The sequence below is a fragment of the Heloderma suspectum genome, chromosome 7 (assembly GCF_057233095.1).
Source record: "Heloderma suspectum isolate Gila_16-S chromosome 7, 16-S_ref, whole genome shotgun sequence".
Classification (NCBI taxonomy): Eukaryota; Metazoa; Chordata; class Lepidosauria; order Squamata; family Helodermatidae; genus Heloderma; species Heloderma suspectum.
The window spans coordinates 33253830-33280759 of NC_139464.1; the positions used below are offsets into that span (position 1 = coordinate 33253830).

The 26930-nt window shown below is 44.4% G+C and overlaps 1 protein-coding gene across 5 annotated transcripts in view; it reads left to right on the top strand.

The window, feature by feature from the left end:
• The first annotated feature begins 1395 nt into the window (after positions 1 to 1395).
• Positions 1396 to 26930, top strand: part of TBXAS1 (thromboxane A synthase 1) — a 353264-nt gene continuing 327729 nt past the window's right edge. The window contains exons 1-2 of one of the 5 annotated variants that reach the window (XM_084809555.1): positions 1396 to 1439; positions 21838 to 22035. In XM_084809555.1, coding sequence (XP_084665681.1) covers positions 21938 to 22035 — 98 coding nt within the window. In that variant the 5' untranslated portion in view covers positions 1396 to 1439; positions 21838 to 21937. The other 4 variants (XM_084809557.1, XM_084809556.1, XM_084809560.1 and 1 more) reach the window with 4 other exon arrangements.

A 26930-nucleotide genomic window follows, 5' to 3' on the forward strand; every position in this document is an offset into this window, starting at 1 on the left:
ATTGTGGGGAACTTAAAATGGTGGCTTATGGATTCAGGGTCCTGGAATGGAGGCTCCAGGTCAGGAGTCAGTGCCGGTGGACTCTGCTACGATGTTGGTGCTCAGGCCTGGCTTTGCTACACAAGTGCAGGTTTTGCGGAAGGCTTTATGTAGTAACTGTTTGTTCTCATGAACATGTGAGAGTAGGGTGTCCAGTTACGGATAGGCAAAAAAGAGGACAAGAGGGTAGATAGGGCTGCATAAAAATTGCATATGCTGATTTATCTATAGAGACGCAGATTTGGACAAAAGGACTATAATTTAAATAGAAATACAATGCATCTCACCATAGTGGGGAAGATGTGCCCCGATAACCTGGTTGCCTGCTGGCTCTGTAACGAGGCGCTAACTGTTGATGGGCAACTTCAAGACCCCTAATCCCCCTTCTTATGGTCCTTTATCTTTAAATCTGACTCGGACTGGACGGCTCTTCCAATAGAGGACACCTTCCAACAGAGGACTGACCTCTGACAGACCACCCTACATGAAAATCCAACATCTCTTTTGCTTACCCCATTGCCTTTTGGTCACCCTACATGAGAGCAATATATTAATTACATACATCGGATACTTTAAAAATGGAAATGGCATTGACTCCTAATGTTAACGAATAGGAAGCTAAAATATAAGGTCATGTGGTTATGCTTAAACTGACTAATTATGGAAGAGTAGAAGAAGGAAGACAAAACCAGAATAGGTTCTTACTAGTTTGGAAACCTTTTAATGAGTATTGGCAAAGGAAGGTGCCTGCTTCTAATCACATAACTCATTTATTTTAATTATTATAGTAGAAAAGTATATTTTGTATTAAGGCAGGTGTATGCATTGTTGTGTACTTTATTTAAGAATACAAAATAATAAAATGACTTAAAATAAGTGAGTTTTTTTTTTTAATGGACGGAGGTTGAGAGTTTTTTAAAAACCAAATAAAGTGCAAAGAAAATATTATAAAATTCCAGCACAATTGAGACATTATTTTTGAACTGTAAAAATACATGCAAAATATAATTGCAGTCTCCCTTACCCATGCACGGATGCAATCTGGTTTTGTTTTTTAACAAAACGTAGTAACGTATGATATTTTCCTCCTTTTATTTCCTACAGAGTGTGGCAATGCTAGCACTACAACTCCCACAATCCATTGTGCACCGAGGGAAGAAATTTTTTTTCCACAAAGCATGCTAGGAACAGTAGTTCCAGCGTTTTCTTGCTCTTTAGCCTCGCGTTACGGTTAATTTCGAAACACCTGTCCCTCATCAGAGAAAGCTTTTTCTGAAAAAGAGAACCCAGAAACCATCCCACTTTCTTCGCCACTCCTTCTGAGCATGCAAATAATGCATTTCCTAGTCGAGGACCAGACAACCAGGAACTTATGGACGAAACGTGGTGCAGCTTTCAAGGTAAAGGAGCTTTTGGAGGCTTGATGAATTAAGGAGTCTTGCATTGGAAGGCGTCGGATTAAGGAGCCAGTTGGTGTTCTGTTCGTTCAGTGGGATACAAAATTAACGATATATTTCAGTGGGGGAGGGGGGTTTAGAGAGTTTAATGCCTTCTTTTTTTATGGGAACACGTGGAAGAGGTCCTCCAGGGATGCCCTGTGTCCAGTAGCTGGAAGAAAGAGGGGGAAAGGGGGGGCTCCACCCACTTCTAAATCACTTAATAAGTAGGACAAGAGCAAAACTATCCAAAAATGATGATTATGGTTGCAGCACTTTGTCCTGGAGAGTGAATGAAGTTGAGTTAAAGCTGCGTGATGTAGGCTTATTCTGTTGTTTTCAAAAAATGATTTGCTTTCCCTTGTGGTTGGTTTGCTATGCTTCTAAATTAAATTGATAATTATAATAATTATTGAGCCAATGTGGTGTAGTGGTTAGGGTCATGGACTGGGGCTCTGGAGATCTGGGTTCAAGTTCCCACCTGGCCGTGAAGCTCACTGGGTGACTTTGGGCCAGTCACTAACTCTCAGCCTAACCTACCTCACAGGGTTGTTATGAGGATAAAATGGAGAGGATGGTGATTATGTAAGCTGCCTTGATTTCTATGCAAGAGGAAAAAAGCAGGATATAAATTTAATAGTAAGTAATACTAATAAGGACACGTTTGCTTTAATGGTAGGTTACTTGTGCTCCTGGCTGAGCGCTGTACTGTTGATATGTAGTGTCTGAAGAGGGAGGAAAGGAGAAGAGAAAGCGTAACTTCTGCAAACTTTCTGTTTTTGTTTCTTTGCCACCTGGGGACAGGTTGAGGTTGTTTATCTCTTGGGGGACTTCTCATGTTACTTTTGCAACCAGACCCAGTGATGAGGTTCGCATGATGAAGCACCCTACAGTTTGTTTCATGTGGGTCGTTGGGGAGCAAGTGAGTGTGTTGGCTCTCAACCACTCGCCCGCCCCCAGTGCGCGAAACAACTCAGGGACACCCCATCTGTGGGTTGTTCTCCCTGACATCTAAACCCAGGACTCTGGACTGTTTTTTCTTCAACAACCCAGAGCCTGTCTGTGGTCTGTTCTTGGGTTGTCTCATCCCGAGAACCGGATCAGTGTGATGTACTGGCTAGCGAATGTTGGATTAGGACCTGGGAGACCTGAGGTTGTATCTCCACTTAGCCATAAAGCTCACTGGATCGCCTTGGTCCACTTAATATCTCTCAGCCTAACCCACCTAACAGGGTTGTTGTGTAGACTTTAAAAAAAAAAAAGATGGGAGGGGAAGACTGTCCTGAGTTGCTTGGTGGAAGGGTGAGATGAAAATGTAATAAATAATACTGCTCCATAGTATTGTTCCAGTTTTTGGGAGGGGTGATCTTGGCATTTGGAGGGGTTGCAGCAAGAGTTCCTCCCACATGGCCCTAGGCTTCTTCTCATTTTACCTTTGGCGTTGCACTGGTTCCCACACCATGAAGATAACACAGGAAGGGGTACTCTTTCATTTATTTATTTATATTATTACATTTCTATACCACCCCATAGCTGAAGCTCTCTGGGCCGTTCACAAAAATTAAAAACCATTAAAAACACATTATGTAAAGTGTAAAACCATTTACATAAAAACATATAAACAGACAGCACACACACAGAGACAATATATATCTAAAAACAATTTTAAACTATCAGCCAAAGAGTCCAGGACCTGATAAAACTCATCGTATGCTGCCAAATGCCTGAGAAGAGGATAGTTTTAACCTGGTGCTGAAAAGATAACAGTGTTGGGGTCAGGTGGGCTTCGCTGGAGAGTATTCTGTAACTGGAGGTCCACCACCGAGAAGGTCCTCTCCCTTGTTGCCACCCTCAGAGCTTCCCTTGGAGGAGGCACCTGGAGGAGGGCCTTATATGCTGAACGTAGTATACGAGTCAGTTCATGCCAGGAGAGGTGCTCCATTGGGTATTTATTTATTTAAAACATTTCTATCCCTCCCTATATCATTAAGATCTCAGGGCGGCATAATTAGGACACGAGTGTAACAGCACCTGCTTTATGCTGCAGCGGTATTTGTGATGGTTACACTGCTGTTTCACCCTTGCCTCCCACAACATATGCATAAAGTGAAGGAACCTAGGAAGTTTCCTTTGGCAACAGCTCTCCAAGGTTTCATCCAGACAACCTTCCCAGCCCTGTCTGAAGATGCTGGAGACTGAACTTAGCACCTTTTGCATGGAAAGCATGTTTTCTTCCACTGACTTTTCCTCCATGATGTTCTGTTTATGGGTGCGTATGAGCAAGCGCAGTGGGAGGCTGGTGGCTCCAATGTCAGTGGGGTGATGAATCCGCTCCGGGTTTCAGTCAGAACTCTAAAGGAGCTATCCAAGGTGCCCTTTGGATAGCTCCTTTGGAGTTCTGACTGAAACCCAGAGCGGATCTACCGCCCCACTGACATCAGAGCCACCAGCCTCCCACTGAGCAAGTGTGAATGCGAGGCATGTATTTGTCCTTAAACATGCATGTACACACACATCTGAGAGTCCTGGTGCCCTGTTTTTAAGTGTTTTAAGTGACCCTGTCTATCTTTCATATTTTATAACAGCCTTCCCCAGCCTGATGCCCTCCAGATATGTTGGAATACAATGTCCATCACCCCCAGTCAGCATGGCCAGGTTGGGGAAGGCTACTTCACATGTTTGCTGCTGGAAAATAGTGATATGTGCATATGGTGAGCGCAATTGCTGTATAGAGTGCAGAGCTACTCTCAGAGTAAATTGCTAATGGCTGGCTGGGGTATGCTGGGAGTTGTATGACTTTTTTAAAAATATGCATAGGGTTTGCACCCAAAAGGGGTGATGTTTTCACATTCTGTCCTGATTATCTCACTAAAGACTTAGAGGAAGGGGAGAAAAAGCCCATTTGGGGTTATAAATGAATAGATGACAAAACGACTCTGCTGGTATTACGGATTCTTCCTTTTTCCCTTGGGGCTGGCAAAATTAGGGAAGGAGCAGGATTGTACAGGCTTGTAGTATGCTTTTAAAGGCCTCTGGCGTGGGAAGGAAAGAACATGATGAAAAGGACTCAGTGCAACCAGTGGCTAATAAAATTGCCAGCTAGTAGCTACCCACCCACCCTCCCAGGCAGCAGGGCTCCCATGCTTTTAACTGTTGCCCGACAAGCAGAAATTTAGTAGATGAAGATTTTCCTGTCATTCCACCTCCATGTCAACTGTGTGTGAGGCGGCTTTTAAAAGGTAAGAGCTCTGCTAGGGAAAAACATAGAGAGTTGCAACTTTAGAGGGTTATCCGGAAATTAGTGAATGGATGATCCATCCTAGTTTTGAGTTCTTGTGCAAATCCTTCATCACATTGCCTTTCAAAGACAATAGCGTGATATAAATGTGCTTGATGGGCGACTGGATGGAAGGTATTCAGCTGTCTTTGAAGGCAAACCAAAAAAGAATGCGTCCCAGTAATGAGGGAAAACACAGCCGTCCAAGAACTAAATTAAAATGGAGGTGAAAATTTGTTAAAGAAGTAATATAAAAGGTAATAGGGGATGGCATGATATTAACACCCAAGCTACTTCTCTTTAATTTAAGTTACACTAGAGGCTGTGTAAGAAGAACACTAGGTTTTACAGCCCAGTCCTATGCATATGTACTCAGAAGTAAGTCCCACTCAGTGGGACCCAAGAAAGTTTATGTATAGGTCTGCAGCCTTGGAAACGAACATTTTAATAGTGACAAAAATGGTTGCACCCCGCCCCCTGAAAAGTAGCAAAATACCTTTGTTTAGAGATTGGCTTCAGAAGGATTGGTACGTTATGTTAATGACTAATACTCCAGCAATTTCTCATAGCCATTTAAAACCATTCAGAAATTTTTGGAGGACTAGAACTTATTTATCAGTTATATGGAACAAGAAGTATATAAAAGATCCATGTTTGAAGGCAGCAATCTGTTGATGTTACTTTTGTGTACTAACTTAAAAGTTGATATTTAAGTAAATAATTCAAAATAAGTTTTGTTTATTTTTTCTTAAGTTAATGTTGCTTTTTTTACAAGGTTGTTTTAACAAATCAGTGGAGGTGAAAGATTCACAAAATGGTAGGGCATTCTTGGGGATCTCTTTGCTGGTATTTGCCAAAAATAAGAGTCACACAGTAAAAGAAGGTGGAGCCTGTAAAACAAGAAAGTAACTTTTTAACAAATTAAGAGAGCAATCCTATGGTCCCTGTGAGAGCATCCCAGGGACTATAGGATGGGTCATAAAACCCCTCCGCGACTGGAGACAGTGCTCCGACCTCAGAAGGGGGAGTTGGAGATCTGACCTCAGACTCCTCCGCATCGCCGATGGTGCAGAGAGAATCGTGCCGGCTGCCTCTCCAAGTTCAGAAAAGCAACCTTGGAGCATCAGGAAAGGGGGTGTTCCAGTGGGCAGGGAAGGGAGGAGACGGAGAGGCCAGGATAAGAGTTATCCTGAGCCGCTTCCAGCTTCCTTCCATTCCCCCTCTGAAGCAGCCTCACTAGATGGGCTGAAAAGCTCGTCTACTGAAAATACAAGAGATCAGAGAACAGGGAGGCGAAGATCACTTCCATCGTTCCTCCTGCCCTGCTGGCTTCAGCCCAGCAGGGCATACGAAGCTCAGAAGCTCCCGAGTTCAGGGCTTCCGAGAGTGAGGGTCCTAAGAGTCAGAAAATATGTGCATAAAGGAAGGTGGAATTGTGTCCCTTGTTACCATGCATGCCATAGTAGGTTCCTGTTGCACTTGCACAGCATACAGTCCATACAGCAATTACGAATGCAATGTATGTGCTTTCTTGGGGAAGGGCTGATATTTTCCAAGGTACAAAATATAGTGCATTCAGTTGTGGGGAAGTGCAGTTATCACAACAAGGAAAGTGTTTATCCTGAAAGGGAAAATACCTTCCAGACTGCTTGCAAGGAATGGGTAACAGCTGTGTATTTAGTGTGTTTCAAAAAAAAGCGTGTCTGAAAAACACTGGTTTGAAGGCGTACAATTGGGATAAGAGAAATGGTCCCACCCCCTCCCTTGCTCTGTGCATCAGAATCTGTGGCCAGAAGCATTGGCTTCATGTTGCTTTACATTAAGGCCGGCCCTGATCAGTGCAAGGTCACCAAAGTCCCTAAGGGCTGAATTAACACACACATTATAAGAAGTACCAATTGCAACTATCTAGTAACCATTGGTCCAGGGTGAGATGTGTTCTAACTGATGACAGAAATGATAATGGGAGCAACTTTACTTGCTTCACGCTAAGCAAATGTATGAGATCTGAAACCACAGCATAGTGTTTATTGTGTTCAAAAATGCTTTGACAGTTCTGATAGCTTAATTATTTTTGGTATTAAACAGCAGGCGAATGTAAAATAAGATTTGTGTGGGAAGTAGATAAAATTGGTATGAAATAACTCAAATACACTGAAGTAGTAGCACCAAGGCGGCAACAGCAGTCATAAATAATAGTAATATGTGGCTAATGTTTGTATACAAAGTTTGGGTGTTTTACTATTTGTGCCTTTTCAGGCATAAGCCTATGCCAGCTTGTTCCATGTGCCAAAAAAGGTAGTTTTTTTGATGTTAGGCTATTTCCTTCAAGGAGACCTATTAAGCAGAAGATGGACAATGTACATTGGAGTCAGAGTGCCCTTTGGTGCATGAACATACATCTGGCACTCTACATAAGGTGACTGAGGTGCCATGCCATGGTAGCAAATAGCTGAGTGTGGTTTCATGCGGCAAGTTGCTTCTTACAGCTTCTACATGCATTGAGATGGTTCACACATAAAGGCAATTCCTGGGTTATTTAACCTAGCAATTGCCATGCCCGAGTGGGAGTCAGCTAGCGGGCTGCCTCCTGTGTGCTTGCCACTTCTGCTTTAAATCAACAACCCAGGAATGCCCAATTCCAGGGTTGTTAACTGTGACATCCGAACACAGGAAATCTGGGTTGTTTATGGGTTAAGCAACCCAGTGTTCTTGGGTTGCTGGTTGAAAGTGGAAGTGATGAGTGTGCGGGAGGCAGCAGTGTGCTTGCTCGCTCCTGCTCAGCTGTGGCAATTCCTAGGTTAAATAACCCAGGAACCGGGGTTACATGAGAACCAGGTCAGTGACTGAGGTAGAAGAGCCTTGGACATTATCTTTTCAAACTGCAGGTGAGGGGTGTATCATATTTTTGAATGCTTCCCAATGGGAACATGTATTCACTGCAAGTACAAACTAGCACATTGGGGAGTAAGTTATGCTAAACCTTTCTTCTAGGGTGCTAATTTGCTACGCACAAGGATTTTATTTTTATTTTTATTGGGGGGAGGATAACTCCAGCCTGCCCTCCCCTCTCCTGATTTGAATTCTGTTTCTTCATTCTGTGTAATGTGTAGTTTGCTGTGTGTATGAGGTCATCATTTCTGGAGCCTCAGTCTGTGAACAGCTGTGCTAGATTAGACCAGAGGCCTGTATAGTCCAGTGTTCTGTTGCCACAGATGCCTATGGGAAGCCCACGACCAGGGCAACAGTACCCTCCCACTTGTGTTCTCCAGCAACTGGTGCTGAGAGTCACACTGCGTCTGATCTTAGAGGAACTATATAGCCATCATGACTAGTAGCCACTGGTAGCTCCATGAATTTGTCTAATCCCCTCTTAAAGCCATCTGAGAGGGTGGCCATCACTACATCTTGCGGTAGCGAATTCCAGAGTTTAACTATGCACCGAGCAAAGAACTGTTTCCTTTTATTTGTCCTGACTCTCTCACCAATCACGTTCATGGGATTCTTTGTCTGTTATTGGAGTACTATGAGAGAGAGAGAGAGAGAGAGAGAGAGAGAGAGAGAGAAGCTTCTCCCTATCTACTTCCTCCATGCTATGCATAATTTTATACACCTCTTTCAGTTGCCCTCCACCCACCTTTTTTCTAAGCTGAAACACACCAAACATTGTCGAAAAAGATTTTAAATGGTATCAGGGTGCCTATTGATTCACTTTATGCTTATTACCACACCTTTTAAATGGGCAAAGGTGAACCTATACAAACAGCACAATTCTGTGAAGGTCTACCCAGAAATAAGGCCAATGGGTAAATTATTCCCGGGTAAGTGTGTATAGGATTGCAGCCTACCTCTGTGTGTCAGATGCTGATCCCAGTGGCTTTTTTCAAAAAGAGGGAAAAAATTAGAGTAGTGGATTTTTGGATGCAGCTGGAAGCAGTGACATTTACCATATGCCTGTAAGATAAACACAGGGCTTGTCCTTGAAGTCAGTACACTGGTAAAAACTCCAGCACCAGGTGACTGGAGAATGAATTCATCATCTCCCTCTGCAGCTCTGTGCACGTAAGAAACATCTTTTCATTGTTGAAAGACAACAGGACACAGCTTAACTGCCAAGGGACACATGGACAAGCCCCATTTACCTGTTCATATACCTGTTGCCTACAGGGGATTCTCATTCAAGGCTTATGTTAACTGCATGGCTCTGAATATGATAGTTGATGGGAAAAATGCATGTTTGAGTTTTTATCAGCTAAGCTAGCCTTTCCCAACCTGGTGCCCTCCAGAGGTGCTGGAGTGGAATTTAAATCATTCCCAGCCAGCAGGGCCATTTGGCTGTATACAACATTTCAATGGATCTAGTTTAAGTAGGACTAACGTTGGATACAACCCTATATTTCAGAGCTGGGTAATCTATGGCCTCCAGATGTTTTGGCCCACAACTCCCATTGTCTCTCACCATTGGCTATGCTGGCTAGGGCTGATGGGAGTTGTAAGCCAAAGCATCTGGAGGGCCACAAGTTGCCCACCCCTTCTATATTTGTAACAAAAATGAGAGACATTGCTAGTCCTTGGTGTCCAGGATAAGAAAGATCCAATATCAGTGGGTGTCCAAATTTTTATTTTAAGAGCAGAATTTTTAAAAGCTCAGTAGCAGAGCATATACTCTGCATGCAGAAGATCCCAGGTTAAACTGCTGGCATCTCCAGTTGAAAGGACCAGGTAGCAGGAGATGGGGAAAGACCTTTCTGTACCAGTCAAACAGAAAGGTCCAAATTAGAAAAGAGGGCAAATGTGTGGCTGCCAATTGAAAAAGGCAATTGTGCGTGTAGCTCCCCTTCCGTAACATCTAGGGCAACACACTCTGCTGGAACTCTAGGAGACAGGAGCAAGAATCTGAGCTGAAAGGGTAGATGTAGAGCAACAGAGGGCGAGAGAGAAGTTTCATCTAGAACAGTTGTAGGCATACTAAAGAAACATTCAAAAATTTCACAAATAAGAACATAAGAATCCTACTAGATTAAACCAAAGATCTATGTAGTCCAGTATCCTGCTTCCCATGTTGGCTAATCAGATACCTCCTGCTAATCAGATACCTTCTTGCTTCCCAACACATTTTATTCAGGGACATGCTGTCTTGAAACTTGGATATTATCCTAGAGTGGTGGGCCATAGGTTACCCTAGTCATTAGACCATAGCTCAGATGCTTTGCATGCCGAAGGCCTCTGGTTCAGTCCCTAGTAAAAAGGTAAAGGTGTCCCCAACCAATCGTGTCCGACTCTAGGGGGTGGTGCTCATCTCCATTTCTAAGCCGAAGAGCCAGCACTGTCCGAAAATGCTTCCGTGGTCATGTGGCCGGCATGACTGAACACCGAGGTGCACGGAACACTGTTACCTTTCCCGCCGAGGCGGTACCTATTTATCTACTTGCAATTTCTTGCTTTCGAACTGCTAGATTGGCAGAAGCTAGGACTGAAGACGGGAGCTCACTCCGTCACGCAGCACTCGGTTCTCGAACTGCTGACCTGCTGACGTTCCGGTCTGCAATTCAGCGTCTTAACCACTAAGCCACCGCGGCCCCTCAGTCCCTAGTATCTCCAGTTAAAAGGATTAGGTAACAGGTGATGGGGAAAGACCTTTCTGTACCTGGAGAGCCACTGCCAGTCAGAATAGACCCATGATCTTCCCTGCAAGGCCCGTGGGCTGCTGGTGGCTCACCAGAGCTCAGGTGGCGGAGCGGGAGGAGTGGCGAACTGCACACTCCTCCCAACGGGAGGACCAGCCGCCATGCTCTCTCCCTTTGTGGAAGGAGGGGTGTCCCTGGACACTGCCTGACACTGAGAAAGGACCCCTTGGAGCCAGGCATTTGTGGGTGGTCACCTCTCTGAAGAGCTGTGCTGGCCTCACCTTTTCAGAGAGCTCAGCTGCACTTCAGAATGCGGAGCAGCAGTGCAGTAAGTAGGGAGGAGAGAGAGGCAGATGCAGAAGGAGAGGAGGGAGACAGGACTGACTGGGCAGCCAGGGGGAAAGATGAACATGGAGGGAGGGGGAGACAGATGTGACTGGAAGGTGGACGGGGGAAGGAGGGAGACAGAAGCAAGGGAGGGGGGAAGAGCAACTCTCACGCTGATTTTGGGTTTTTTTTTGCCAAAGTGGCTCCCACTATTGAAAAATAATGAAGACCACTGGAGTGGGCAATACTGGGCTAGATGGACAAATAGTCTGGTATAAGACAACTTATTTAGTGCACATGTCTGCTTTCTTTGCCTATAAGACAAGGATGTGGGGGGCGGGGCGGATCTAATGGTTCCACAAAAAGGAGTGTACAGGGTCAGAAAGCAGAACCTGCACCTCCTCCCTGCTGTACCTCCCTTTACTCCATTATGTACTCCATTGCTTTAAGCAGTGTCCTCCCAGCCCAGTTCACTTCTGGTACTGGAGAGCCTAGCTGAGAGAAAGATTTATCTCTGTCATTCAATGTTGGCGCACAATTATTCTTACTCTTTTTCTTATTTGCAGGTTATAAAAATGGAATGAAAGCTTTTCAAAAGCACATTTGTATTGCAAAAAATTGATTGAATTGTCTCACAAACACACTTTAGTCACTGTTTAACTTGCCTAGCTGCTCAAGATCTGCTTTGACTGACAATTGCGACTGCTATAATTCTGAGTTGGCTTTTGCAGTCTGTTATTGAACTTTAGGGTATTGTATTGTTAAACAAGTAGTGCCCAAGGACCCACGCTCATCGCATTAGAAGACAATGCAGCAGCTCCAGCTTTGTGTTGATTATGTAGAAATATATCCCTCTAATGCAAGCAAATTTGACATTTACCAGCGCATTGCTGTTTTCATGCTGTGACTGCCATACACCAACGACACAAAAACAAGATGAAAAGTTTGTTTTTCTCTTTTGAACCCTTGTCTTCCACCTGTGGAACATGCCAACAAGACAGCAGTCCTAGGTATAGTACTATGGTGTAAAGAGTAATATAGACATCTAGAGGTGTCGAAGCAGAGATATGTCAATCATACCTTGTAAACATGTATACTGGAAAACCGAAGCTGAATTTATGGCAACATTGTCTTTTTTCTCCTAGTGCTGCTGTAGTTAAATGTGTATTGGTGTTTAGCTCTGTTTATAAAGCTGTGTTTTCCAAGGTTTACAATGATCTTTAAATGTCAGCCTGCTGGTCTTGATTTGTAATATGTCACGGGGGCGATTCACATACAGGTTTATTCCTATTGATGTCATTGCAAAAGAGGTGAATTGGTGTAACAGCATTGCTTGAACAAAATAACAGCAAGCGGTATAAACTTAGCATGCTCCTATTTTTCCTACAGGTTTAATTGGAGTTATAGACCTTATCTAAGGGAGCACATTGATATAGTTTGCTCCTTTTTGTATTCTCAAGCCCTTGTTGAAATGGTCTGAGCCCAACACATGAGGGTGGTGGTTAAACTTGAATTTTTAAAGTGAGAAGCTTGTTTATTTGAAGTAACTCCTGTGTGAAAAATGGGGAAGTAACCAAGTTGGAGAAAAGGCTACTTTTGAACAACTTTTGAGACATAAAACAGCCCCTTCTGTGAAAATGAGGTGGTACAATCATGGCACAAGGACTTTACTACCTCAAAAATAAGTCTGCAAATCAGCTTCTAGTCATGGATACCCATAGCTAATAGTTTATTTAAGCATCTGTATCCCGCCTTTGCTGCAAGGAGTGCAAGTTGGCATGCATATGGTTATCTTGGGACTAAACTAGACATGATGTTACATGCATCTTTGCATTTAAGGTGCAATGGATGTTTTGTTTAAGTAAACAGCCGAGATGGGTGATGTATCAGGGATTTCAGCTGGCAGGGAGGGGGAGTTTAACCCATTCCTCTGCCTGCTACAGTCCTGAGGAAGATTCCTCTTCTGAAGATGCTTTTTGCATTGGGAGGAAATCCACCATTGGTGCCATATTGGCTTCAGAAGAGGGACTTTCCTCAAAGGAGGAGAGGGTTTGGTTTCCCCTCCACCCCTGGTGTGACCCTGGCAATTATCAGCTCTGACAGCTGATGTTTACATAAAAACACACATTTAATACTGTGCCTAGTTTGGCCCAGTAAAACAGCCTTCCCCAATGTAGTGCCCTCCAGATGTGTTTGGATTACAGTGTCCATCATCCCTGACAGTATGGAATGCTGGCTGGAGATGATGGGAGCTGTAGTTTAAGATAGCTGGAGGGTGCCACACTGGGGAAGACTGCCTTTATCAACATTGGGGAAGAAACTGAAAAGAGGGGAGGTGAGAGTTCAGATAGAATTCTGGCAGGCTTTATCCAAGAGCCTTGGGCCTGGTGCCCTCCAGATCTTTTTGACTATAACTCCCAGAATTCCTGACTGTTGGCCGTGCTGCCTGGGGCTGGTGAGAGTTGAAGTCCAAAACTTCTGGAGGGCACCAGGTTGTCCTTGGGGATGAGTGTGGATTGCCATCAGGTTTATGGCTCCGACACGCTCACAGCAATCAGCACATGAGGGGTGTGTATGTGTGCGCCAGTTCTCAGAAATGAGACTTCTGTGAGCACTGAGCCAGTGGAGTTTTTTTCCTTTTACTAGTGAGCAGAGAGGAGAAGGAAGAGATCTCAAGCTGCTGCCCTTCTTGCCCCTAAAAAGGAGGGCTGTCAGGAGCCCCCCGCCCCCAAGCAACTTGTCTGAAGCCAGGGTTGTTGTTAGAGAAGAGCTCACCTGGGCACGGGCCCTGGATCTTTTTTTGAGCTGTGCCCTGGATCTTTTGAACTGTCCTAATTGGCATTTTTTTGTACATTTTCCCATTGATTTGCATTGGAAAACAGAAACGGCCATAACTTTTTTAGTTTGTGTGATAAATACATGAAATTTGGAGACCTGGTAACCCCTGATGGAACTGATTGAATGTGCCCAATTTCAGGCAGTTAGGTCTGGTGGCTTTTGTGTTAGTCACAGGCAAAATTTGCTTTTTTCAAGAAGATCTGTCACAGCAAAGAGCTATATGTTTTTTGTGCTTCCACATATGTGCATGGAATTTGGGGACCTGGCAGCCTCTATGGAGCTGACTGAGCCTGCCAAGGTTCAGACAGTTAGGTCCAGTGGCTTTTGTGCTAGCCATGCGTAAAGTTTCCTTTTCTCAAAGATTAAAACAAAAAGTAAAATATGTCAAAGCACAAAGGGGATTAGAGATCCTAATCAGAAGATGTGAGGTGCAAAAAACCTCTCTCCCCCTACTTTTCTGCTCTTACATGCCCACTGTTGGAAGCTTTCTTGCAATTAAATTTTGAAGAGAGAGAAGGAAGGGAAGAAAGAGCTCCATGTGAAATACTGGTATTTCACACAGCATCTGATTTTACTGCCCCAAGCTGGAACCATTGGCTTCTGCAGAAATTTAGTAGCTTCAGTACAGCAAAGGATCCAATCAGTTCTCTGGAGCACCCACCCTCCCTGTTTCCCTCACATCGCCCTTCTCTTCCCCTTACCTTTGCAACTGTGGGGCTCTGGAGAGACCGGGCTGGCTAGCTGAGCTCTTGCAACAGCCCCTCATCCAGGAAAGGTTGAGGCTGGGGAGAAGGGGCACAAGGTAGGGGTGCGTATTTTCGCCTCAAGCCACAAGACATGTTGGGCCAGGGCTGTAACCTTTCCTCCAAGGGGAGTTACTCCAGCCCCTTGATTACTTTGGTTGCCCATTTCTGGACCCTTTTCCAAGGGTGTGGTGAGCAGAATTGTACACAGTATTCCAAGTGTGTTTGCCCCATACATTTGTATAAGGGCACTGTAACACTGGCGACTTTATTTATAATATCAGGCAGTAGGGCTGGGCAAGATGTCTGCCAGAGACCTAGGAGAGCTGTTGCTGGTCAGAGCAGGCAGTACTGGGTTGAATGGACCAAATAGTCTGGCACCATATAAAGCAACTTCCTATTTCCATTCTGCCAGTGTTAGCGTTATCTTACATGGCTCCTGAGGATCCTACGGGATCAAAGAGTGCTGGCCAATTTCAGGCCAGGGACATAATACAGAAGCTGTAAAGATCGAAGCTGACTTCAAGAAAACCTTCCTGGTTACAGATGGGGATGGGCTTGTCTGATGCAATTTTCCTGTCTTGAGGTTTAACAGGGTTGCTTTCTGGACAGCCTTAAAGTGGCAGAGCATTTATTGATCCAGACTAGCACTGGCATTATTAATACAACAGTGTGTGTGTGTGTGTGTGTGTGTGAGAGAGAGAGAGAGAGAGACAGAGACAGTGTGTGTGTGTGTGTGTGTGTGTGTGTGAGAGAGAGAGAGAGAGTGTGTGTGTGTGTGTGTGTGTGTGTGTGCAGAGCTGGTGAACTGGTTAACCCTTTTCCCTAGTCTGTGGAGGATGCTGGAAAGGTAGTTAATGTAGTAGCATAGCACAGGGAACAAAACGTGATTTGGTTATAGCAGAGCCCAGTCTTCTTAGAATTAAACTCTTTGTGTTACTGATCTTATATTTCTTTTATGATAAAAGTAGAAAATGCAATAGAGAGATATTGGAGAAACTGTTAGTGTTAAATAAAAGCTATTACCTTGGGATAAACCATATTTTCTTCCATTCCTTTTATAGTTATGGGAATACAAGGCGCAGAATGCCTGTTCCTTAGAGTTGCTAGAGAAAATATAGAAACCTAATTCTTAAGAAATACGGTAAAAATACATAACTTTGTAAAAGAAGTCTTTAAAAAGCTGCCGCCACCTGAATGTCTAGTGCATGTTTTGGTATATGGCCTGCAAGCCAGCTGTGACAGCTAGTAGGATTTTAATGGAACGGTGTACTTTGTTCTCCCAAGGTGATGGTTAAAAGTGTACGGTGGCTTATTGTCATGGTGCTCAGACTTCTTCGAGTTTGGTGCAGACATTACTTTCCCAAGCAAATAATTACTCAATCTACAGGCATGTGCAGTATCATGTAATGTTAGAGGAGGGGAAGAACTGGAGAAGTGAACTTCTGTGGCTTCTCTCTATAGATGAAACAACTTAGTCTAAGAGATGGTCTCCTTAAGAGCTCCCATTTTTTCCATCAGGTGTCCAACCTGTTCCACTCCCCCGTCCCTCTTGTCTTAAGCAAGCACCAGCACACAGGCAAACAATCCCCCTCCTGATTGATCTGTCTGCTAGGAGGAGCTTTGCATCATCATCTTTCAGTTCTCACCTTCTTTGATTTTTGGAAGGTGCCTATTCTGCACTGGCCAGGCTGCATCTGGAGTGCTGATGCACAACATTTTAAAAAGGACATTGACAAAGTGGAGTGCATCCAAAAGAGAGTGACCAAGATGGTGAGGGATCTGGAAAGGCAAGCCCTATGAAGAATGGATAAAAGAGCTGGGTATGTTTAGCCAGGAGATGAAGAGGTGTGTATGTGATAGCTGTGTTCAAATATTGCAAGGGCTGTCACACAGAAGATGGAGCAGGCTTGTTCTCTTTTGCTCCTGAGGGCAGGTCTAGAACCAATGGGTGGAAATGGCAGGGAAGCAGATTTTGGAACAGTCTCCTTCTGGAGGTGGCTGGATGGCCATCCCTCAGGAATACTGTCACTGTATCCTGCATTGTAGATTCTGCTTTGAACTCAACGGTTGGACTAGATCAGGGGCTCCCAAAGCAGATCCTGTCGGGACCTCCAACGGTGTCCATGAAGCTCTCCACTTAAAAACATTATTTTAAATAAAAAACTTGAAGCACATTAGGGTGCCAGGTTCTCCTTCCTCTTCCTGCACCTGCCGCAGATCAGCTGTGGGTAGGCAAGCATTGAAGCAAAGAATTGATTCCTGGCCCCATCCAATCTTCTTCTACCTAGGGGTGGACGAAAGTCCCTTACCTGTCCTCAAAGGTTGTTCGCTGTGGGGGGGAGGCGCTTCGCTGCTTCCCCCGCGAAGTTCAGGCCGGGGGGGAAGGCTTCTCGCCTCGCCCCGGCCGAAATTCAGGCCGGGGGGGAGGCTTCCCGCCTTGCCCGGCCGCGAGGCTTCCCGCCTTGCCCGGCCGCGAACTCAAAAGTTTTAAAAAAACAAACAAACCCTGATAGGCTACGTGACGATTAACGTAGCCTATCATGGCTAGATTTGCAAAGTCAGCCGTGATAGGCTACGTCAGTCGTCACGTAGCTTATCACGGGTGACTTAAAAAAAAAAAAAAAAGCGCGTACGCTAATGGCGGACCCCATAGGGAGCCGCCATTCGCGTTCCTTATTTGGTCGCTGTAGTCTACGTAAATCTTTACGTAGACTACAGCGACCAAATAAGGAATGGGAATGGCGGCTCCCTATGGGGGCCACCATTATCCGTACGCGCTTTTTTTTTTTTAAGTCACCCGTGATAGGCTACGTGACGATTGACGTAGCCTATCACGGCTGACTTTGCAAATCTAGCCGTGATAGGCTACGTTAATCGTCACGTAGCCTATCAGGGGGCGTTTGTTTGTTTTTTTCTTTAATTGGAATGGCGGCGGCGGCAGCCGGTCGAAAGACCGGCTGCCGCTCCCGCCCCGCTCGAACACCCGCCGAACCGCCGGCCGGACCCGCCGCCGGGAGGGACATTCGGCGAAGGTAAGTCCCGTCCCGGGGGGGGGGTGCGGGGTGCGGGGGGGTGCGGAGGATTTCTCCCTGAAACTTGTTCAGGGGGCCGAACACGTTGGCGCTCGGCCCCCCGAAGTTTCGGGGAGAAATTCTCTGCCATCCCTACTTCTACCCACACAGACCTTTCCCCTTTGGTCTCTTTCCCTGTATTCCCAGTCTCTAGCCTCTCTTTTTCTCCCCCTTCCCTTCTTCTTTCCCTCTCTTTCTGGCCTCTAGCCTTGTGCTTTCTCTCCCCTCTACCCCTTTGCCTTGCTATTTCCCCCTCCCTCCCTGTCTCTAGTCTTGCTGTTACTCTCACCACCACCTCTTTAGCTTACCTTTGACTTTCCAGGCCCTCACAGCAGCCATTATGTGACTAGCGCCATCCTTCATGGGAGCCATTTTGTGGTGGTGCCCACAGCAGTTTCTCAAATTCCCAAATGTGTCCATGGATCCAAAAAGATTGGGGACCCCTGGACTAGATGACCTCCAAGGTACCTTCCAAATCTATGATTCCGTGGAAATATATATGATAGTACACAGGCAATCTCGGGTGTCAAAACCTTGCCCTAGGCCACCTGATGATGGGAATATTTCCTGCCATTGGATCAGGTCTGGAAGCCCCTTCCCACTTCTTACTCCTGATCAGTGGATCAAACTCCCCTTCAGAGCCTTTCCTGAGTCCACAAGATTCAAAAGTGGTGTTTTTTGCGATGAAAAAGTTCCAGCTTTGGACATCCTAAATGAAAGTATGAATTACTGGATCTACTAGTCACTAGTTTTAATGTCTAGGATTGGTTAAAGCATCTTCTTATTTTGTTTAAGATTATGCTTATCTGATCTTCTCTTACTACACATTTACTCCCAGTTTTTCTCCCCCTTTTAATCCTAAATAAACCTTCCTTAATTTGAATTTTGGGTTTGATTGTTAGACTTCTTAAGATCAAGGGAATTTTGTCTCGCCTGCTAGACTGCTCATTCATGCTACAGGCTGAGACCAAGGATGGGCTTCATGTGTCTCACAGTGATTAAGGAATTTCAACTGGCTGTTACTCCCACTCTGGTTGAAAGATAACTTGGATCCCTGGGGCACCTTCTGTCTAAAGGGCTAGCCTAGCTTTTCTCAACCTGGTGCCCTCTATGTGTGTTGGACTGCAACACCCATTGTTGAACACCAACAGATCTGGAGGGCACCAAGTTGGGGAAGGGTGATGAATAGCTAATTAAACACAGAGAGGCGGCAGTGGTATTTCTGCTAAGGAAGTTGGGAATCTTTGGAGCTGGGAGCTAGCTGTGACTCAGGAGTGCTTTTAATCCACTAACTATGGGGCACCCTCCCATACACTTCTTGAATATTACTTAATTTCTATCTTCCTGATGATGGGGAATTGGTTGTATGAACTGACTCCATTAAAAAGTAGTGACCCAGTTTGCTAACAACACATGGTTAGCAAACCATGGGTTGTTGAAAATGCAGTGGGAGCAAGTGTGAGTTCTGGTTCCTGCGTGTCCACCTGCTTCCACTGCAATAAACAACCCAAGGATGCCCTGCCCTGCCCCTGCACACTAGACAGCCAGTGTGGCGTAGTGGCAAGAGTGTTGGACTGGGAGCTGGGAGATCCGGGTTCTAGTCGCCACTCAGCCATGGAAGCTCACTGGGTGACTTTGGGCCAGTCACAGACTCTCAGCCCAACCCACCTCACAGGGTTGTTGTTGTGAGGATAAAATGGAGAGGAGGATGATAATGTAAGCCGCCTTGGGTTCCTTGCAAGAGGAAAAAAGGTGGGGCATAAATGAAATAAATAGATAGATAGATAGATAGATAGATAGATAGATAGTTTTTTACCTGATGTCTGAACCTGGAACACTTGAGTTGTTGGGTGACAACCCAACCAGGAAACCATGCATTCAGACTGGGTTGTTCGTCCCTCAACAACCCAGAGTTCCAGGTTTGGATATCATGTAAATAGCTGAGAGACAGAGCATCGCTCAGTTGTTTATTGCAGCAGGAACCAGCTCGCACTCCCTCTGCATTTGCAGCAACCCACAGTTTGTTAACCGTGGGTTGTTAATGTTGTGTGAACTAGCTCACTGTGTACAAAGTGACATGATGAAAGTACCATCTGTGATGGTAGCCTCTTCACATGTACAAATTGTTTCTGGATACTTTGGTCATCAAGTGATAAAGATGTATCTGCTAACCATACTTGATGTTGCAGTGCCCGCGTCAGTTGTCCATTTGTGTGAGCAGCTATTTCTGCAGATGTGACAGCTGCAGTAACATCTGTGGAGTGGATGCTTCTCATCTTACCTTTTTGTGCTAGGAATATTCAGTATGCGACTACAAAATACACACAAGAGGACATTGCTGTTCACATGCATCTTTCAAAGGAATACCTGCAGTTGGGATTAGTTGCTTGGAACACTTCCTGTGTGCATCACAATTTGTTGTTAATCAGTAGTGCCACAAAAAGGCCACCATTGATTAGATGCAAAGGTCATGGCAGCATGGAGACCTCCAAAGTACATAAATCCTTTTGGTATCAAAGCCTTGAAGTGTAACCCAAACTTGGGGCCAAATGAGATGTTAATTTTGTGAAAGCAATTACCATGCAGGTTTTTAAATGTACATAGCTGTTAAGAACATAAGAGCCATGGTAGATCTGAGCAAAAGCCTGTCTAGTCCAACGTTCTGTTCCCACAGTGGCCAACCCAGATGTTCCAGTGGGAAGCTCACAAGTAGGATAAGAGTACAATAGCAACTTCTCCTTCCAAATAGCTGTTGCAGGAGTTGAGTAGTTGTAAGCAGGATCAGGACCATGGCATTGGGGTGGCAAATTTAACTCTTTCCTTCACATGCTGCAGTCCAGATGAAAATTGCCCCTGCCCCCTGAAGCCGCTACTGGCCCCAGGATGGAAGCTCCTATTGGCACCAATGGGCCCTTTCCTGCTAGGAGTAATAACAGCTTTTGGGGGGCGGGGGTATGGATTTTCATCCTTATCTATCATGATCCTGATTCTGTTTCCCTGCCCAATACTGCAGCTGCTGTCTACCTTTAAAAATGGTGCACATTAATTACTTTTATGCAGTTAACATCCCTCCTAGGATTGGCCCTTATAGAAGGCCATTTTAGGCTGTGGAGTAATTTATCAAGTCTGTAGGTGTTGTACTTTATGAACGAAATGAGTGAAGAATCCAGTAGGTTCTGTAATAGACTATGGACGATGGCTTTGGGGAGCTTTCCTGAGCCTGGTGCCCTCCAAATGTGTAGGACTGCAACTCCCATCATTCTCAGCTAGGATGGCCAATGGCCATATGGCCATCCTGGCTGGGAGTTACCATTCTATACATCTGGAGGCCCACAGGTTAGGGTAAGCTGGTCTTGGGCATCTATGTCTGAAAAATCCACAACAATTGGAGGGTCATAGCTCAGTGGTAGAACACGAGCTTTGAATGCCAAAAGATTCCAATTCAGTCACCCAGTGTGTCCAGTTAAAAAGGCTCTTGGGTAGAAAGTGGTTGGGAAAGTGGTTGGCAACCTGCTGCTAGTCAAAGTACACAGTACTGAATTAGATGGACCAGTGGACCACAACTGCCCAATTTTCAGGGGCTGAAAAAAGAGAAGAAAATAACCCCCATTTGCGTACTCCCGAAGCACCGTAAAAAGAATAATAAAATGATGGAGAATGAAGAGGAGTGGTGATCGGAGCAGAGACAAGGTGGGTTCTGCCACAAAGGACACTGGGATATGTGCCAGAGCTGGCAGGAGGACTGAGGAGGAAGGAGGGGGAGAGTAAGCCATGGTAAGCCTGTTAATTTGTTGGGTGTACTGTGAGTTGTTCAGCAAACAACCAACCCACCATGGATTATTTGCAGGGTGGCTTAGCATGACATGTGAACCCACTCAATACAACACACCTTCATATGCTCGCTTGCCACCTAATCAGATGCCAAAGATTGTATTGCCATGCAGACTTATTTATTCTTCCTTTATTTCCAGAGATGAACCTTATTAAGGCATATTAACAGATTTGTGAAGAGGGAAACGTACCTTCTCACTGCCTGCCTGATGCTTAATCTATGGTAGCACATTTCTAGGGCTGTCTGTCTAGCAACATTCATATTAATCAGCTCTACTGTCCCAAAGTCTTCATATTGCCTAGGATGTTTTCTATTAAATAGAGATAAAGAAGTGTCATCAATTCTTTGCCCACTGCCCTCTGGGCTTTTAAATCTATATCACCTAAGAGAGGATAGCTCGTTCTTATCTTTTATTCAACCCTTGCTGCAAAACCTGTGGGCCAGCTCTGATATCTCAAGCAGCAGCTATGTAAATATTTATTGATGCTGCAGTCATTAAAGGGGGAGAGCTTTGCTTTGGCCTCCTGATGCAGGAAACCTTTAATTCTGCCTTTGTAAGGCAGCGAAAACAGGAAAAATTGGTGTGTTTGGGTTTGGAGTGTGTTTGACGTAGCCTGACTTCCTTGGTTTCTTTTTTCTTGCAGATTGCCATCTGTATAACGGTTGGAAGTCTTTCCTCTCCTAACCAAAGAGACTTCCCTCTCTTTTTGCCCACTCTACCAGCCTATACTCCAATAAAAGAAAATGAGGCTTACAGATGTCTTGAGGCTTGGCTTTGTGGAAATTAAGGTTCCAGCAGCAACAGTGACCTTCCTGGTTGTCCTTTTGGTCCTACTTTATTGGTAAGTGAGATGTACAATACTTCCAGTATGAGTACATTTTTCAGGCAGCATGAGTTCAGCATTGATTAGTTTCCAAAGTAAAGTTGCAATCCTAAAGACAGTTTTTGTTTGAAATTTCCAGTGACTTCACTGGTAATGCCAACTTAGGGTAACGTTCCATCCATTTGACGAAGTGTATTTGAGCCCGCAAAAGCTTATGCCATAATATACATTTTAGTCTCTTCGGTGACATAAGACTCTTTGTTTTGAATTGGATCTCTTTTATGTATTTACTGGATGTTACATCTTCTTTGAAGAAGATGGCAGTTCTCACTTCTAATGGGAATTAGAAACAGTAAATGTGTGGCTGCAAGAATTAATCAGCGTGATCAGTTGATTGCTTGTTTTAAAATGTGGCAATCGAATTTTAATTAGATCTTTCCTCTGTGAATTGGTTTCAGTGCCAATGGCTGGTGTAAACCATCTTCGTACATCTGAGTCAAACAAGTTGTTCAAGAGGATTTCCATAACAATAGGTTGTTTGTGTGTCTCACTGAGAGAAGCTGTTAGTATAATTAAGTATTTTGATGTGCTGTAATATTGACACCAATGAATAGGTGAAAAACTAGACAGTGGATCGACTTAAAAATATTTAACTGGCTCATCAGCCTAAATAAAGCAAAGTATATTGGAAACTCATACTATGCTTATTTATTTATTTATTTATTTATTTATTACATTTATATCCCGCCTTTTTTCCTCCAAGGAACTCAAGGTGGAGTACATAATCCTCCTCCTCCTCCTCCATTTTATCCTCACAACAACAACCCTGTGAGGTAGGCTGGGCTGAGAGTATGTGACTGGCCCAAAGTCACCCAGTGAGCTTCCATGGCCGAGTGGGGACTAGAACCCAGATCTCCCGACTCCCAGTCCAGCACTCTAGCCACTACACCATGCTGGCTCTCAGAAAATCATGTTCTTGATACTTGTTAAATTGGATAATCAAAACACGCTTTTATTAAAGGATATAGCTTGCCCCCACTACCACCAAAAGAAGAATCTCCATAGGTCTATTATATTTATGCTGAACAATTTGATTTTATATATTATTTGGGTGAGAATCAGCTGTGTTCTTGGGCTCTAATCCACTGGCAGTGTAAAGTTACCTATGAGGGGTTTGGAAATAACATGCTGAAACAAAAGCAGATTTGAGCAGTATCAGTGCAATGGGTGTAATCATTGGTGTGATCCTGGTGGCAGGATGTGCGCTTATATCAGGAGCAGCATGTTAGTCCTGGTGCATCCTGTATGACATGATTCCTCTTTTAATGGATACATTCCTTTGTGGGATGGTTCGCTCTGACAGAAGTGAGGACACAGCCACAGGTTCAAACTCAGGACCAAGCCACATGTTACTTCAGGAGATCTGTGGTCTCCAATGGTTTTTATCAAAGGCTAAATTGGATTGGGACCATAGTTGTAAATACATATAGGCCCATGCCCTAGTCATCTCTCAATGAGATTATTGGAAACTTCTCTCTGGTCTTCTGTTGCCTCACCTTAGTTTCCCTCACATCAGTCCAGGAAACCATAATCTCTCCTGCCACTCTTTAAATTCCTGTACTGGCTTCCTGTCTGATCATGGATCCAGTCCAAGCTCCTCAACTTTACCTTCAAAGTCATTCATGGCTCCCCCTGCCACCTCTCTGTTCTTACCATGCTACATCTGTGCCTGGGCTCTTTGCTCTTCCTGCTTTGCTACCCTCCACCATCAAAAGGCCTCCTGTGCCCTCAAAAGATTCCCTTTCTCTCCCTTGCTGCCCTGTATGCTTGGATTCACCTCCCAGTGATGCCACCTCTCTCTCTCACTTCCTTCAAATCCCTCCTCAAAGCCTAACTTCAGCCCAACCTCCTAGTTGCCATGCTTTACTGCAGGCTTCCTCCACCTGGTACCCAGCCATGTGGGCTGGGGAAGGTGGAAGTTGTAGTCCAACACACCAGATTAGGGAAGGCTGCCTTGCTGCGGCTCTCTTGGCAACTAAACTTGAACAGATGCAACTGAAACAACTGCATATTGCTTCCATTTACTTCCTCTGTTTTCCCTGTGTTGAATTTTAGATTGTAAGCTTCTCAGGGCAGGGACCTGTCTTCTTGTACTTGGTGATGCACTGTGGGCACTAGCGCTGTATAAGTAAATACTAATACTAAGAATACTTCAATGGGAGGAAAATATCTTGTCAGCTTCCTTGAAATGCTCACTTATGTTCTCAAATGCTTAGAAAGCTCTATTTTTTTTTTTCCACAAGGTACATCCATATGACGCTTACTTTGAGGATCTGGTGTACAGTACTTAATTACCCACAAAACTGGAAGCATGGTTGTAGGACCAGTATAGATAGTGCCCCTGAGGCTATTTCCCCACCCTGAATGACTGAAGACAGTGTAATATTCAAGGGCCACTGCGCCATAGTAGTTAAAAGTGTCAGAATGGGACTAGGACAACCTTGGTTCAGATTCCTACATGGACACAAAGCTCATTGGATGAACTTGGACCAGTCATTCTGTCTCTCAGCTTAACCTACCTTGCAGGGTTGTTGTGAGGATAAAATGGTTGTGAGGGACAACCATGTGTGCTACTCTGAGCTTCTTAGTGGTAGGGTGGGATAACAATCTGATAAATAATAAAGGGGCACATATCAGGTTTTTTGGTAATGTTGCAAAGGATTCTGAAGCACAATTTTCAGGTAAAGTGCATCAGCCACCAATGAAGCAGCATGCATGCAAGATAATTAAAAAGTTGTGGTCCAGCAACATCTCTGACCTTGCAGAGGATGCTGGAATGCAACCTCAGACTTCCCAGTGCTTCATTTTGCTGCTGGAAAAATATGACATCCCACAGATAAGGGTGCCATTAAGTATGAAGAGCAACAAGGTTTTCAGGGGAGGTGCTCAGCGTGGTTTTAAATATCCGTACTAGGATGATAAGGTTAAATTGCAGGACCCCCCCCCCATATTTTAAGAGTGTGTGTTGTGGTTACCTTTCTGTACCTCATAACTGTAGTAATGTTAATTACTTAAGTTAAATAGTCAGCTCTGTATAAGGAAAATGGGATTCCCAGTGGATTGAAACATGGGGGTGAGGCACCCCTTTCCTAAATGGTACCTCTGCCTACGCATTTGCTTTTGCATGAACTCTTTCTGGATATAGATGTCCTGGGGAAGAGGTAGATCATAGAATAGTCATAGAATAGTAGGGTTGGAGGGGGCCTACAAAGCCATCGATCTTCAAGGCTGATCTGTGGGTGGAGAAGTAATGGCATGGACATGCCTAGGGCAGAAGTAGCCAGAAGATAGATCTCCAGAAGTTTTGGATTTCAACTTCCAAAAGCCCCTGCCAGCATGGCCAATGGTCAGGAATACTAGGAGCTGAAGTCCCAAACATCTGGAGAACTACTTTCTGCTCATCCGCGGCCTGGGGGGTCTGCTTTAGTACACTGTGCTTAAGCCGGGCACTTTTGTTGGTGTCACTTTAAACCTTTCCTAAATTCAGATCATGTTGAGCCATTTTCAAGAAAACGGAAAGACTCTAGCTACTTGGTTAATTATGGAATGGGACTAATGGCTTGACCCTGCTGGTCCTTTTCAGAAAATGTGGAGCAGTCAATTGAGAAGTCCCCACTAGCCTGAAAGCATTTGCTCCGTGATTTCCCAAACTTCATCCAGAGCTGATTTTGTATTTACTTTAAAAAGTAGCTTAATTGAGGCTTTAATGAGGTTTTAATGAGAAAGTGTGAGGTTTGCAAAACTTTAATATCTTAGGATGGCAGATGCTGTGGTTCATTGTGCAGAGTATTATTAGTATAAATAATAGTGGGTTTTTTTAATCTTGAGTTGCATATTGAGTCAAGTCTCCCATGCTTGCCTGTGGGTGTGCATATTCCTTTTGCAGCTTTCCTGTTGCTGCCTGTGAATGTGTTGATAAAATTAATGCAGGAACTTACCATCCTTTTTAAGGTTTAATGTACCATAAGCTTGGCATTATGAAGGAACTGTCGCAGTTTTGAGATATCTTGGTTCAAAGTGGGTCTTCACTGGCTTGTCCAAACAAACCTGAGTGTTAGAAATCTGGAAATAGAGGGGTAGGTGTCTGTATATACATGTGTGGGACATAATTCAACTGCATTGTTTCAGGATTCTGAGCTGGGTATTTATGATGCTTGTCTGGAGTTATTATCTCACAGTTATGTTTGGGATGAAGTTCCCCTCATCATTTTTAGCTCATCTTTCAGCCCATGTGCAGGATTAGCCCCATTCCCTTATCTGATCCTGTAAAAAATCTGTGCAAAAGTCAACTTTGGAAGTTGGAATAAGCTAACATCTTGTAGTAGACTATAACTACAGGAGTACTTGACCTAGACAACCTGCTGTGCTTCTTTCCAGTATGAAAATAAACAGTGGGCAGCGGTGTGACATGTCTCCATGGTCTTTGAGAGATTAGCACAAATGGAGCTCGTCCTTAAATGGCTTCTTTGTTAGGCACATGTCATGGAATGATGCACTCTCCTTCATGTGCTAGCTGGTAGAAGGATTTGCGAAAAACAACGATTACGTGCTTGGGCTAATGCTGGTAGCAAAACATTTGCGTCACTTGGCCCGCATAGATAACATTCATGCCTACAGTATGAGCAACATGCTGGACTGATTGTGTATGTGTGTTTTGTGAACTGTTTAGGCATAGAACTTGAGACTCTTCCCTATCCTTTCTCTTTTCTTTCTTTCTTTCTTTCTTTCTTTCTTTCTTTCTTTTTTTTTTTTTGTTAAAGGAAGGTTCTAGTATATCTTCCTACTTAGAAGGTAGAAAATATGCAGCTAATGGCACAGAAGTGTAGGGCTAAATACCTGTCTACAAAAATGAA